Raw genomic sequence first — 12,122 nt, forward strand, 5'->3', positions numbered from 1 at the left:
AACACACTATGTGCACGAAATAATAAAAAGTAAAACTGAAAAAACTCACTTTATTGTTCGATCGACACATATACACATCCAAATACAGATATACATATACACAGTTTCCATAAATACATACATAGACATCAATACAAATGTACTCAGTGCGTAGCGCCACCAAGGAAAATGCGCAAGAACTAACACTGCTCATCCATGACTCGCACGTTAAGTGGTTTGGCAACAAGCGCATCAAATATGACGTCAAGGAGTCCTTCAAGGCATATCAGACCCATCGTCTGATCGCCCTGCGGGACGATAGCATCGTGGCCTTCGCGGAGTTTCGCAACTATCCGGCAATCGGTCCCTTGCCCAGCGACAATTGGTTAGACTGGCTTCTCCACAGATATTGGTAAAAGATGAGCAACAAAAACAAATATTCTTCTATTCACCTGACTGACAGATAAATATGTGTATATGTATACATACATACATATATGTGTGTATACTATATACAATTGTCCTGGCCTGCTTCGTACAGCATCACAGTCTCTGTCAGCTGGCTGAACACCCTGTTCTTTACGTTTTGCATCTACCGCGAGGATGAACCCGAATCGCTGCTCGCCCTGATCCGCGAGGTGTTCTATCGCGAGAATCGCCTGTTGTACTTGATAGCCGTTCGCATGCCCTATCTGGCCAAGCATACGCACTACATTGAGCACTTCGATGACCTGGCCAAGTATTGCCAGATCTTCTATCCGCGCGAGTTTAGCATCGAAAGCAATGCGAATACCCAATCCGTTTTCATTGTGAAGCGCTATGGCCTCCTGCCGGCCATCACGTATCGCAAGGCACTGTAAATACCCTACGATTTATTAGATATCTATCGATCTCAATTCTAACCGATCTCAGCGCCGAGGATAACGACGATATTGTGGAAATGCATTCGCGTGAGCTGCCCGAGATGCGAGCGGCTCTGGGCGATTTCTACATAGCCGAGGAGCTAATGCGCACGGACGAGGATGCCAAGAATTCGGTGATAATTGTCACGGAGATACAAAACGAGAATCACGAATCGATGACTGCAGGATTCATGTGGCTGAATGCGAACGTCGACATTCGCTACTACGTGCGGAACTACGAGATGGAAATGTTTGGCAATTTGCTCAGTTTTAATCCCGCCAAGCCAAGTGGTTTCGAGGAAATAACCGTCATGTGAGCGATTTATCAGATTTGTCTTATTTAAATATGTATCACTATAATTGAGCACCTATGCAGGTGGACGGAGCGTACTCCGGAGGCCCAGCTATTCACAGCCGCTGCCATGCATGAACTGTGTGAATCGACCGTTCTCGGAGGCATCCAGAGCAATGGCAGCAGCATGAGGTAATTACGTTGTTACACCTACGCTTATATACCCTGTAATTAGTTGTCTACTACTATTACTACAACTACATTACATTACAACTACAGCTACATTTTCGACTACTACTTCTATTACTACTACTATCATTACTGCTACTACTATTACTATTACTACTTCTATTACTACTACTATTGCTGTTACTACTATTACTATTACTATTTCTATTACTACTACTATAATTACTGCTACTACTATTACTATTACTATTTGTACTACGACTACTTCTACTACGACTATTATTACTGCTACTACTACTACTATTATTACTGCTACTACTATTATTATTACTACTACTATTATTACTGCTACTACTATTAATATTACTCCTTCTATTACTACTACTATCATTACTTCTACTACTATTACTATTACTACTTCTATTACTATTACTACAATTACTGCTACTACTATTACTTTTACTACTTCTGCTACTGCTATTAATACTTCTACTACTGCTATTAATACTTCTACTACTGCTATTAATACTTCTACTACTACTATTATTACTGCTACTACTATTACTATTACTACTTCTACTACTACTATTATTACTGCTACTACTATTACTATTACTACTTCTACTACTACTATTATTACTGCTACTACTATTACTATTACTACTTCTACTACTACTATTACTGCTTCTACTACTACTATTATTACAGCAACTACTATTATTATTACTACTACTATTATTACTGCTACTATTATTAATATTACTTCTACTATTATTACTGCTACCACTATTAATATTACTACTACTTTTACTACTGCTACTACTATTATTATTGCTACTACTATTATTACTGCTACTAATATTGCTATTACTACTACTATTATTATTTCTACTACTTCTATTACTACTACTACTACTACTCTTACTACTACTTGTTATTGTTTCTACAATTCTTTTATTTAAAAATTCACGACTAAAGCAGTCTGTTCTATTTCCCGCAGTGCGACTAGTCTAGGCAAGATCAAGATTAGCTCGATCGATGGCAATATTCTTGATGTACCCAAGAAGGCGAGCATCGACAAGTTCTACGCACATGAATATCTATACCTCAAGTTTAGCTATATCTTCGAGAGTAAGTGAGACCAGTGATAACAGTAGCTCTCCAGTCTCATCGTCATACATACCTTCGCAGAGTTCGGCACGCTGCACTACTATATCAACAAGCACGATAAGGTGGTTAATTTGTTTTACAATGTGGACCCAAAAAATCGGAAAAAGGACGGCCTACAGCTGTCCTCCAATGTCTTCGAGCTGCGATTCATTTGTGTGAGCAACGATTTCCCCTTGCCGCGTCTATTCAACTGCCTGAACGCCATGTACTCGGCGTTTCCAGATCGCGACTATTGCATCATGGCCATACCAAAGACCGCCACTGCATTGCGCAGTCATGTAGAGGCGCTCAAATACTTTATGGCAAGTCGGCCTGAGCTTCAAATCCCAAAATTAATATTCGTATTCACTTCTAACCCTACCTAACTCACAGCCCGTGGCGCAGCGCCCGACTGATGTGACCAATTTGCAGGATATCTTCATAACGCATCGTAGCACTATCTTTGGAGAGATTAGGTGGGTGAATACTTGTTCATGAAATGAAATGAGTCTAGCTGGCCATCTAACTGTACATGTGTTTGTCCATTCGGCAGTCCCTTGTCCGACCGTCCGTTCATCCGGCCGTTCCTTCGTCGTCCGTATGATATTTTTAATATATACTACCTGTGTAGTACGGTTCTTTTAGGCCGTCCTATAGACATATTCCCAATGGGAGAACTTTTACTATAAATCTAGATCATTTTGAAGTCTGAACGAGTATTGTAAAGTCGGTTGTGCCCGACTGAAGTGCTTTCACTTCTTTTAGCTTATTTCCATTGCAAAGCGAAGACATCGAACTGATTATGGATATGTTCCGTGATGTGAGTAAGCCGGCCCATGAGAGACCGTTCTCGTCGGCCTCGGTCAGTTTCGTGTACAACTCGAAGATCAATGCTTTAGCTGACATTGAGAACGAGATTCTGGTGATAAAGCAGATAATGGCCGATGTGCTGAGCAATGAGAACAGCGAGTATAATTTCTTCACCATACGCTGTGGCAATTCGACCAAACCGGTCCATGAGAATACGGCCGTGGGCTATGTTGTGTTGCGCAAGTATCTGAATCGCCACGAGCTGTTGCATCATTTCCACTTGCCCAACAACGATCCCCACTTGGAGAACGAGCGGGCCGAGATCATCTCACTGCGTTTGCATCCACTCTATCACAATTGCTGCGATTTGATCTTACGCAATCTGGCGGCCAAGACGAACTACTACGATTTCTATTTCATATACGCACGTAATGTAGGATTATATATATGTACTAGTTACTGTTATGATTATTGACATTAATTATTGGCTATTTGTAGCGATTTCTTTTTAGCAACGATCTAAAGTCGATGATGATGCAAATCGAGCCTAGTCCCAGAAAGAAGAGCTTCTTCAAACGGAGGCAAACCAAGACGGTGGGCCCCACTTTTGAGGGTCTGCCCGAGCTGGATTACTTCAACGATCAGCTGGTCGTCTTTCGCCACAAGCTGAGCCCTACCCAATGGTTCGGCAAGAACACCCGTTTGGTCGTACTTGGTTTCACGCCTGTGGCCAGGGCCTTTTTGCGCCAGCTCGTCTTTCAGTGGAATACCAAAGAGTGAGTGCACAGCGAGTACTTTCTGAATCCTTTCTCTATTTATCCATCTATACATCTTACTGAACATCTATCCATCTATCTATCTATCTACCTATCTCTCTATCTTTCTATCTTTCTATCTATCCATCTATCTATCTATCTATATATCTATATATCTATATATCTATCTATCTATCTATCTATCTATCTATCAATCTATCTATCTGTCTCTCTATCTATCTATCTATCCATCCATCTATTTATCTATCTATCTATCCATCTATCTGTCTATCTATCTATCTATCTATCTATCTATCTATCTATCTATCCATCTATTTATCTATTCATCTATCCATCTATCCATCTATGCATCTATTCATGTATCCATCTATCCATCTATCTATCTATGCATCTATTCATTTATTCATTTATCTTTCTATCACCTATCGATCTATCTATCTATCTATCCATCTATCTACCTATCTATTTCATTATTTTTCTATCCATCTATCCGTCTTTCTCTCCATTTATCATCTGTCTATATATCGATCTATTTCTTTTCTCTGCAGTCACTCCAACTCGGAGTCCTTTACGTGTCTGCCGCGCTTACAGGTGACAGTCATAGCAGCACCTGGCCTGGTCGAAGCTGAATATGATTGCATGTTCCAGTGTTCGCATTGCGAGTCGCGCAAGCACTGTTATATGCACTGTCAGAACCATTCGTGTTATGTGCGTGACACGATCAAGCGCATGGATCTGCGGCTGCGCATACACTTTGTGGCGGGACACATCGACTACATCAACAGGTGAGACTTGTGCTATGAAGAGAATCCGTTATCCACTAGAAACCACCACTAATCTACGGCAGAGAGCGCAAATATGTGAAGATCAATCAGACCTGCGACGTGCACTACGATACTTTGCTGCTCATGAACTACAAATTCTTCAGTCTAACTATCCAAGGCTTGCATCTTTCCGTGGTGCCATGCAATTTCATTGAGATCAACAGTCGCCTGGATAAGTTCCTGCTGTTCTATAAGCTGCGCGTGTTGAATGAGGACCGGAAGCGTCAGTACAAAATCATCGTGTATGGCACCAACTTGAGTACCTATGAAGGCATCGAGTTTCTCATGTCCCATGGCGTTGCCCCGGAGCGCATTGTGCTCGTTCAGCCCAAAGTAAAAATTGGCACCGAGGAGGAGCAGAAACTGAATTGTCCCTATGTTGATCAGAATCTGCAATATTTACTCGACGAAATGCTGGAGGATCTGGGCATCGTCATACACAGAGATCTCACTCTGACCCACTGGGAAACGAATGATATGAAAGACTACATCATTGAAGCGATCTTCACCAGCTTCAAGTTCAATAAAACAGTTACATTCGATTGTGATCTATTTATATCGTTCAAGGACGGCTACATGGATTTTGCGACTCTGCATTGTAAGTATATATGTATATATATATAAATAATTGCTTATACGTTCCGATGTAGCGCTGAAGAAATCGAAAATCACAGTGAAAGATGGTATGGTAGTGGTTAATAAGAACTTTCAGACAAACGATCCAAATATCTACGCTGCCGGCAGGTTTATCAAGATGATTGATAATATCAATCATCAGTATCAGTACACAAACGCGATGGAGACTGCGAAAAAGGTTTGAGGGCTTGATTGATTGATTGATTGACAGGCTCAAAGTCGGAATTAAATACCTCTTTGTTCTGATCTCCCATTAGCTTATGCACATACTGCATATATCCCCAAGCGATCTGAATTTCGAATACAAGTACTCTCAGTGCACGTTCTTTACGGCTTTGCTGCCCCTCGATTACTACATCACGAAGCTGACGATGCCGCGTCGTTATATGGCCAGCTTTGTAAACATTCCCTGCCAGAAATGCACTATGACTACCTATAATGAAGATAGCACCTTCTGTCGCATTGGACTCAATCACAAGATGATCGTGGATGAGATTGTCATAGTTACGAAACATGTGAGCCTCCTTCTGATCTTGATGCTGATCTTGATCCTGCGCCTCCTCATACGCTTCGATAGCATAACTATTTCGTGTTGATTCTTCCCTTTGCAGCCGATAGTTCTTGACTTTCTGGAGCATTTCTGTGGCAAGCACGAGACGCTGTTGAACAATTTGAAGGCTCGCTATGTCGCCGGCTCCATCAAGTGTTTTCTGCAGTTTCTACAGGAGCCCTGGACGGAGCTGTTGACCCATGTGAATTTCGAAGAATATCAAGCCGAGAATCATAAGATACTTATGCCTATGCTACAAAATATGAGTAGGGTAAGTAAAAACTAAATGCAATTTCGGTAGTTAAAATAAGCTAAAGCAGCTCTAGGTTTAAGACTATAAGTATATTTTTTCGAAGGATTTCGTGAAAATCCAATTCTATAAAAAGATATGATACATCTTTTAATTTTTTCCCGAATCCTTACCATATTCTGAATCTCAAGATTGGGCTTCTAATGTGTGATAATATTTATCTAATTCCAGGGCCCCTCAAATCAATTGCGAGAGTTTAATCAACATATACTGGAACAAAATCTCTTGGATTTCATAAGAAAGCACCGCCAGGACTTTTGTAACGAATTTGCTCTACCTGAGGACTACTGCGCTGAGGACACTTCGGGCGGCAATTGCAAACACGTTGGTCCGAGTCCCGATTATAAATTTTAGATGTGAACAAATACAATCGAAACTGAGTAGTTGAATGAGATTCCACTCATACAATACAATACAAAGAAATACGAACACATATGTATTACATTTATATACTATAGTATATGCATATATATAGCTATAATATATATAATGGCGGAATTGGAAGAGTATGTGATACGCACGGCTAGCGTATTTGATCTAGATATTATTGGAACACTTTTTAACAATGATTACACCAGCCATTTTGGAGAGAAGCTAGACGCGCCCCTTTCTCAACTATTCGTCGAATATCAAACACATCGTTTTGTCGTTTTCGAAGAGAAATCGCCAAAAGTGCTATTGGCCTACTGTGAGTTCTGTATATATCCCAATATACCGGTGCTGTCCAACGATTTCTGGCCGCAATGGTTAAAGTGCCGTTTCTGGTAAGATCTCTTAAATAAGGAAAAAAAGAAGAATGAAATACTATAATAAATATAATTGATTTGCATTCCTCACAGTATCGATGTGCCCCTTTCGCTTATGAATACAATGTTCTTTAATTATTATATATATGTTCGGGAGCATGTCGAGATATTGAAACAGGTCATCATGGAGGTGTTTTACTGTGAGCACAAGATCAACTATTTGATCATAGCCAGGCCACCGAACTATTCAGCCAAGGAGTACGATCTGCTGGAGGACTTTGGTAAGGTCTACTATCCAAACACCTTTAATATGTACGGATGCAGGAATTTGCCCACAATTATCGTCATATCGCGCAATGACTTTATGCCAGTCATCAACTTTCGCAAGGCCCTGTAAGTAGCTAACCTAATCTAATCTCTGAGTTGCTGTAATCCCGGAGTCGGATCGATCTGCAGGCCTGAGGACAATGATGACGTCATCGAAATGATCGACGTTGAGGAGCCACATATGCGTAAGCAGTATGGAGATTATTATATAGCCGAGATTCTATTGGGCACGTCGGGCGGCAATATGGAGAATGATAAAATTATTGTAACAGAGGTAAAAGCGCCATCTATTGAAATCATATTGCATGGAGAGCTGAAGGGCCAGCTGAAGCGGATATTCTCCTAAGTTGGCTCTCAATACATTCTCAATGGTTTCTCTTTCAGGATAGCGGTCCTTCAGCTATTGGCAGTACGGGCATGATGTGGCTAACGGATGACACGGACATTGAACAGTTGATTAAGAATTTTGATTTGGAGAGTTTGGGCAATCTGGTTACTTGTACGCCCGATGCACCGCATGCCACGGTTCAGTTTGAAGTCTTGTAAGCCAATAGAATATATCGAATTAGTAATTCGTTCACTTAGAATCCATTCGTATGGTCATATGCAGCACGGCGGACCAGCGACAATATTTTAATCTGAAGAAAAAGACGTATTTCGGGAAAAGAGAGATGGTGCAATTAAAAGGAAGTAATGAAGAACCGGATAGGGAGTGCTTAAATACACAGGAACTCTATACGAAATTCAATTTCATACGCTACGGTAAGGTCGAACTGAATGTGAGCCATAAATTTAAGCCCCGACCCTTGCAGAGCTCCACAATAGCAGCAACTATTTGGACAAAAGACTCAAAACATTGAAGGTATCATACGATATACCCGCGCGCCTGCCGAAATTCAAGAAGTACACACTGAAAAATGCCTCCAGGGCGTTCGTCTTGAAGAACTTCATACTACATCCCAGTCTGCGTTTGGAGTACACCTATTACTACCTCTGCGCCATGTTCAGCGCGTATCCAGATCGCGACTACTGTCTGGTGCCCATTCCACCAGGTGCCAAGTACTCGGTTAGCCTTTGGGCACTACTCAAGTACTTTATAGTGAGTTGACTTTCGGCTTGGGAAATACCTTCGCCTCTATCTATTTCTCTATCTCCCTCCCTCCCTCTCTCGCTCTCTCTTTCTCTCACCCTTTCTTGATGTAGCGCGTTCAACACCGACCCAGTTGCAATGTGTCGGACGACGTCTTTGTCGCCCATCGTTCTTCGATATATACTGAGCTAAGTATTTTTCGACTCGTTAAGGAGGATCTCGATGATATTTACAGCTTATTCACATCGGGCAGTAAAATAAAGCCAGAACCGGGGGACCGCCGGTCGTTCAGGCAGTCGCATGGCCGGATGAAGAAAAGCATCCAATTGAAGATTATCAAACAGATTTGCTCCGATGTCTTGTACAATCAAATGTCGGAGTTTAGCTTTTGGGTTATACGTTGTGGCCATACGAATAGGGCGAATACCACCGCCGTTGGCTTTGCTATTTTACGGTGAGTGGGCGTGGCATTTGACTTCTAATCACAAAATGAAGAATTCGCTCGTTTGGTTTAGTCCCTTTTCGGATTATGAGGCAGTTTATAAACAGTTTCTGTTGCCCCACGATGAGGGCTTTTTGACGTTTGATCGCGGCGAGCTGGTGATGCTGTGCCTCCATCCCTACTTCCATATGTGGTCGGATGAGGTGCTGCGCACGGTGGCCGTACGATCCGGCTTTCGGGATATTTTCTACTTTCAGGAAATTAAGGGCGACGCCATGACCAACGACTTGGCCAGCAAGATGATGCCCGTGGAGCCGCGACGAATGCGTCGCAATTGGTTCATTGATACTAGGGCCAAGGAATGCTATCGGCGTGCCTCGGATCAGGTGGATCTGTCGAAAATCAACTGCGTCATGGATGAGTTCTATCTGTTCCGTCACAACTTATTCCCCTCCAAATACATGGGCAATAAAAATTCGCTGGTCATCATCGGCTTCTCGGACATCTGCAAGGCCTTTCTGCGTCTCATGGTCTTCAGCTGGAATACGCCCGAGTACAAACTGCATTTGATTTGTGAATCTCTCTCTCTGATTTTCTCCCGGCCTTAGCTACAAATACGTGAGTGTTAGCAATTGTCTGCCCCTGTTGGATATCACGGTGATTGTGGGTCATGGCGAAGTCGAGGCGGAGTACGATCAGACAGTCCAGTGCGAGTACTGCGTTACTCCCAACGAATGCTATTTGCACAGTGCGAACACCTGTCCCTTCGTCATGGACACCACTCAGCGGCTGGACATGCGTAACTACATTAACTTTGTCCCCGGCGAAGTGGAATCAATTAAGCGGTATATATTAGTTTTCTCTAAATATTTAAATAAATATATTACGTATTCGCTCTATTCTATTCTATTCAGTCAAGAGAAGTATATCGCTCTGGAGAGCTACTGCAAAGTCTTTTACGATAAGCTGCTGTTGCTGTGCGACACGAAGTTCGGATTCCCTGTGCAATCTGGAGGTACTGGAGGCACCGGCCTGCCCGAGAACTATATGACAATCAATAGACGGCTGGATAAGATTGAGCTCTATCACAAACTGATGGAGTTCAACAAGACCAATTTGCAGGACAAATGCATTATCGTCTATGGCCACAATTTGGCCGTCTACGAGTGCATTGATTTTCTGCTGAGGCACGGCTGTTTGTCCTCGCAGATTGTGTTTGTGGAGCCGCACAAGATGGTGCAGCCGGAGTATATCAATAATCCCACATGTGACAGCAATTTGGAAAATATCCTGATGGATATGGTCATCGATCTGGGCGTTACCGTCCATGAGTCGGCGAATTTCGAAAAGTTCCATTGCTATGCTACGGCTAACTTTATAGAGAAAGTCGAGTTCAAGCGCTTTCCCAGCAAATCACAATTGCTTGTGCCCTGCCACCTGTTCATCAACTTCACGGAGAATTTCCTGCCAGTTGCATTTGAGCGAGGTGAGTTAGCACAGTAATAGTTGGAGTTTTGGGTAAAAACTTGAAGTCTACTTTCAGTGCTAGAAGGGAGCAATATTCAGTTGCACGATCGCAAAATTGTAATCGATGAGGATTATAGGACAAATGATGATTCAATTTATGCGGCTGGCAACAGTGTCGTCTATCTGTGGAATATCTTTCATCAGTATATATACACCAGCGAACGTGAGATGGCTCAAAAGGTGGCCAACACTGTTTTGCAATAATATCTCTTGATTTGCTATATCCGTTCGACTCACAGCTAATGGACATTTTGAAGCTGGGCAAGGAGACGCTTACCAGGGAGAAAAAGTTTTCCAAACCCTGTCTATTTCACGCTCAACTGCCGGAAAATCACAAGATTATCAAAGTGACGATACCCAAGCGTTATCTCTTAGCCACTCTGCCCAACGAGTACAGCCACTTCATGTGCACCTATGACGGCGACTTTTGTCGTGTGCGATTGAATCGCAAATTATTTGTCGAGGAAATCGTGTGTGTGACACGCAAGGTAAACAGGATCAAATACATATATACATACATACATACATACCTATATATATCTATCAATTTACAGCTATCGCGACCTCTATTCTTTCTGGAGTTTTTCTGTGGGCGACATGTGACGCTGCTGAATAATGTGCACAATCGCTGGAAAGCGGGTTTGATTAAAAGTTTTATAAACTTTTTCCAGGAACCATGGACAGAGTATATAATGCATGACCGCTTCGATGAGTTGCAGATGAAAAATCATGATACTCTCAAGTCGCTGTACCAGCACATAGCCTCACGTGCCTTGGGCATGAATATTGGTGATTCCGATTTCAGTGAGGCGGGCAAACATTTTCTGGAAGCGAATCTTCTCAAATTTCTGCGCGAATTCCGCGAAGAGTTTGTCAATCAATTTGCCCTGCCGGAGGATTGGACTTCGTAGATGGTTTATTCAATTTTTTTGATATATCGAGGTTTCAGTCGGGCAGTTTTTTAGCTTCTCTTCAAGGTTCATTGTGGTGTGTAAATTTGTATAATTCAGAAGAATCATATTTTATTTCATAGGTATTCTAGCCTAAATATACGAAAGGTACAGTTTTATTGATCGTTTGTGAATTTTAGGATCTGCAGATGGTTAATTTAAAAATATATAAAGAAATTTTAAAATGCGCCGGTTAGATATGCAACAAAATTGGTATCTATATATAATATGCACAGAACTATTGCATACTTTTGTGCTGAAAATGTTATTCTATTAATGTCGATTTTTGCTGTCGTCACTTTCCAAAGTATGGGAGAGACTTATTGCCAATCGACTTGGCAATATCATCAGTGAACGTCATATCTTACCGGACCATCAGTTTGGCTTTAGAGAAGGACACGGAACTGTGGAGCAGGTTCACCGGTTGACGAGGCACATCCTTCAGGCATTTGATGACATGGAATACTGCAACGCAGTTTTTGTCGATATGCAGCAAGCATTTGATAGGGTCTGGCATACAGGGCTTCTCAGCAAAATCAAAAACCTCTTCCCAGCACCTTACTTCGGGATTCTACGATCGTATCTGGAGGGTCGGCAATTTATTGTCAGAGTACGGAACACAT

At 42.0% G+C, this 12,122-nt stretch overlaps 2 protein-coding genes across 3 annotated transcripts; both read left to right on the forward strand.

The window, feature by feature from the left end:
• The first annotated feature begins 115 nt into the window (after positions 1-115).
• Positions 116-6,771, forward strand: LOC108617537 (cilia- and flagella-associated protein 61). 2 transcript variants are annotated; one of them, XM_018013353.2, is made up of 15 exons: positions 116-391; positions 521-835; positions 892-1,194; positions 1,258-1,365; positions 2,363-2,493; positions 2,554-2,834; positions 2,905-2,987; positions 3,277-3,754; positions 3,820-4,097; positions 4,646-4,882; positions 4,945-5,519; positions 5,572-5,735; positions 5,815-6,072; positions 6,169-6,378; positions 6,589-6,771. In XM_018013353.2, the coding sequence occupies exons 1-15, from the start codon at positions 138-140 to the stop codon at positions 6,769-6,771; spliced, it is 3,858 nt and encodes a 1,285-aa protein (XP_017868842.1). In that variant the 5' UTR covers positions 116-137. The 2 variants fall into 2 exon arrangements, with proteins under 2 accessions (XP_017868842.1, XP_089327259.1); XM_089471133.1 differs by having other exon boundaries at positions 283-391; positions 443-835.
• On the forward strand, positions 6,764-11,618 carry LOC108617538 (cilia- and flagella-associated protein 61). Its single transcript, XM_018013355.2, has 13 exons — positions 6,764-7,181; positions 7,257-7,556; positions 7,620-7,764; positions 7,875-8,032; positions 8,101-8,252; positions 8,303-8,589; positions 8,694-9,034; positions 9,096-9,575; positions 9,631-9,867; positions 9,937-10,508; positions 10,566-10,729; positions 10,789-11,037; positions 11,104-11,618. Exons 1-13 carry the CDS (start codon positions 6,907-6,909, stop codon positions 11,458-11,460), a joined length of 3,717 nt encoding a protein of 1,238 aa, XP_017868844.1. The 5' UTR covers positions 6,764-6,906; the 3' UTR covers positions 11,461-11,618.
• The last annotated feature ends 504 nt before the right edge of the window (positions 11,619-12,122 follow it).

The sequence above is a fragment of the Drosophila arizonae genome, chromosome 5 (genome assembly GCF_054131065.1).
Source record: "Drosophila arizonae isolate 15081-1271.41 chromosome 5, UAZ_ARI_1.0, whole genome shotgun sequence".
In the NCBI taxonomy this organism is placed as follows: Eukaryota; Metazoa; Arthropoda; class Insecta; order Diptera; family Drosophilidae; genus Drosophila; species Drosophila arizonae.

Coding starts and splice junctions, on each gene's coding strand:
- LOC108617538 (XM_018013355.2), top strand. CDS start 6,907: ATGGCGGAATTGGAAGAGTATGTGATACGCACGGCTAGCGTATTTGAT. Junction 7,557..7,619: donor ATCAACTTTCGCAAGGCCCT/GTAAGTAGCTAA, acceptor ATCGATCTGCAG/GCCTGAGGACAATGATGACG. Junction 8,253..8,302: donor ATTCAATTTCATACGCTACG/GTAAGGTCGAAC, acceptor CGACCCTTGCAG/AGCTCCACAATAGCAGCAAC.
- LOC108617537 (XM_018013353.2), top strand. CDS start 138: ATGTACTCAGTGCGTAGCGCCACCAAGGAAAATGCGCAAGAACTAACA. Junction 836..891: donor ATCACGTATCGCAAGGCACT/GTAAATACCCTA, acceptor AACCGATCTCAG/CGCCGAGGATAACGACGATA. Junction 3,755..3,819: donor ATTTCATATACGCACGTAAT/GTAGGATTATAT, acceptor GGCTATTTGTAG/CGATTTCTTTTTAGCAACGA.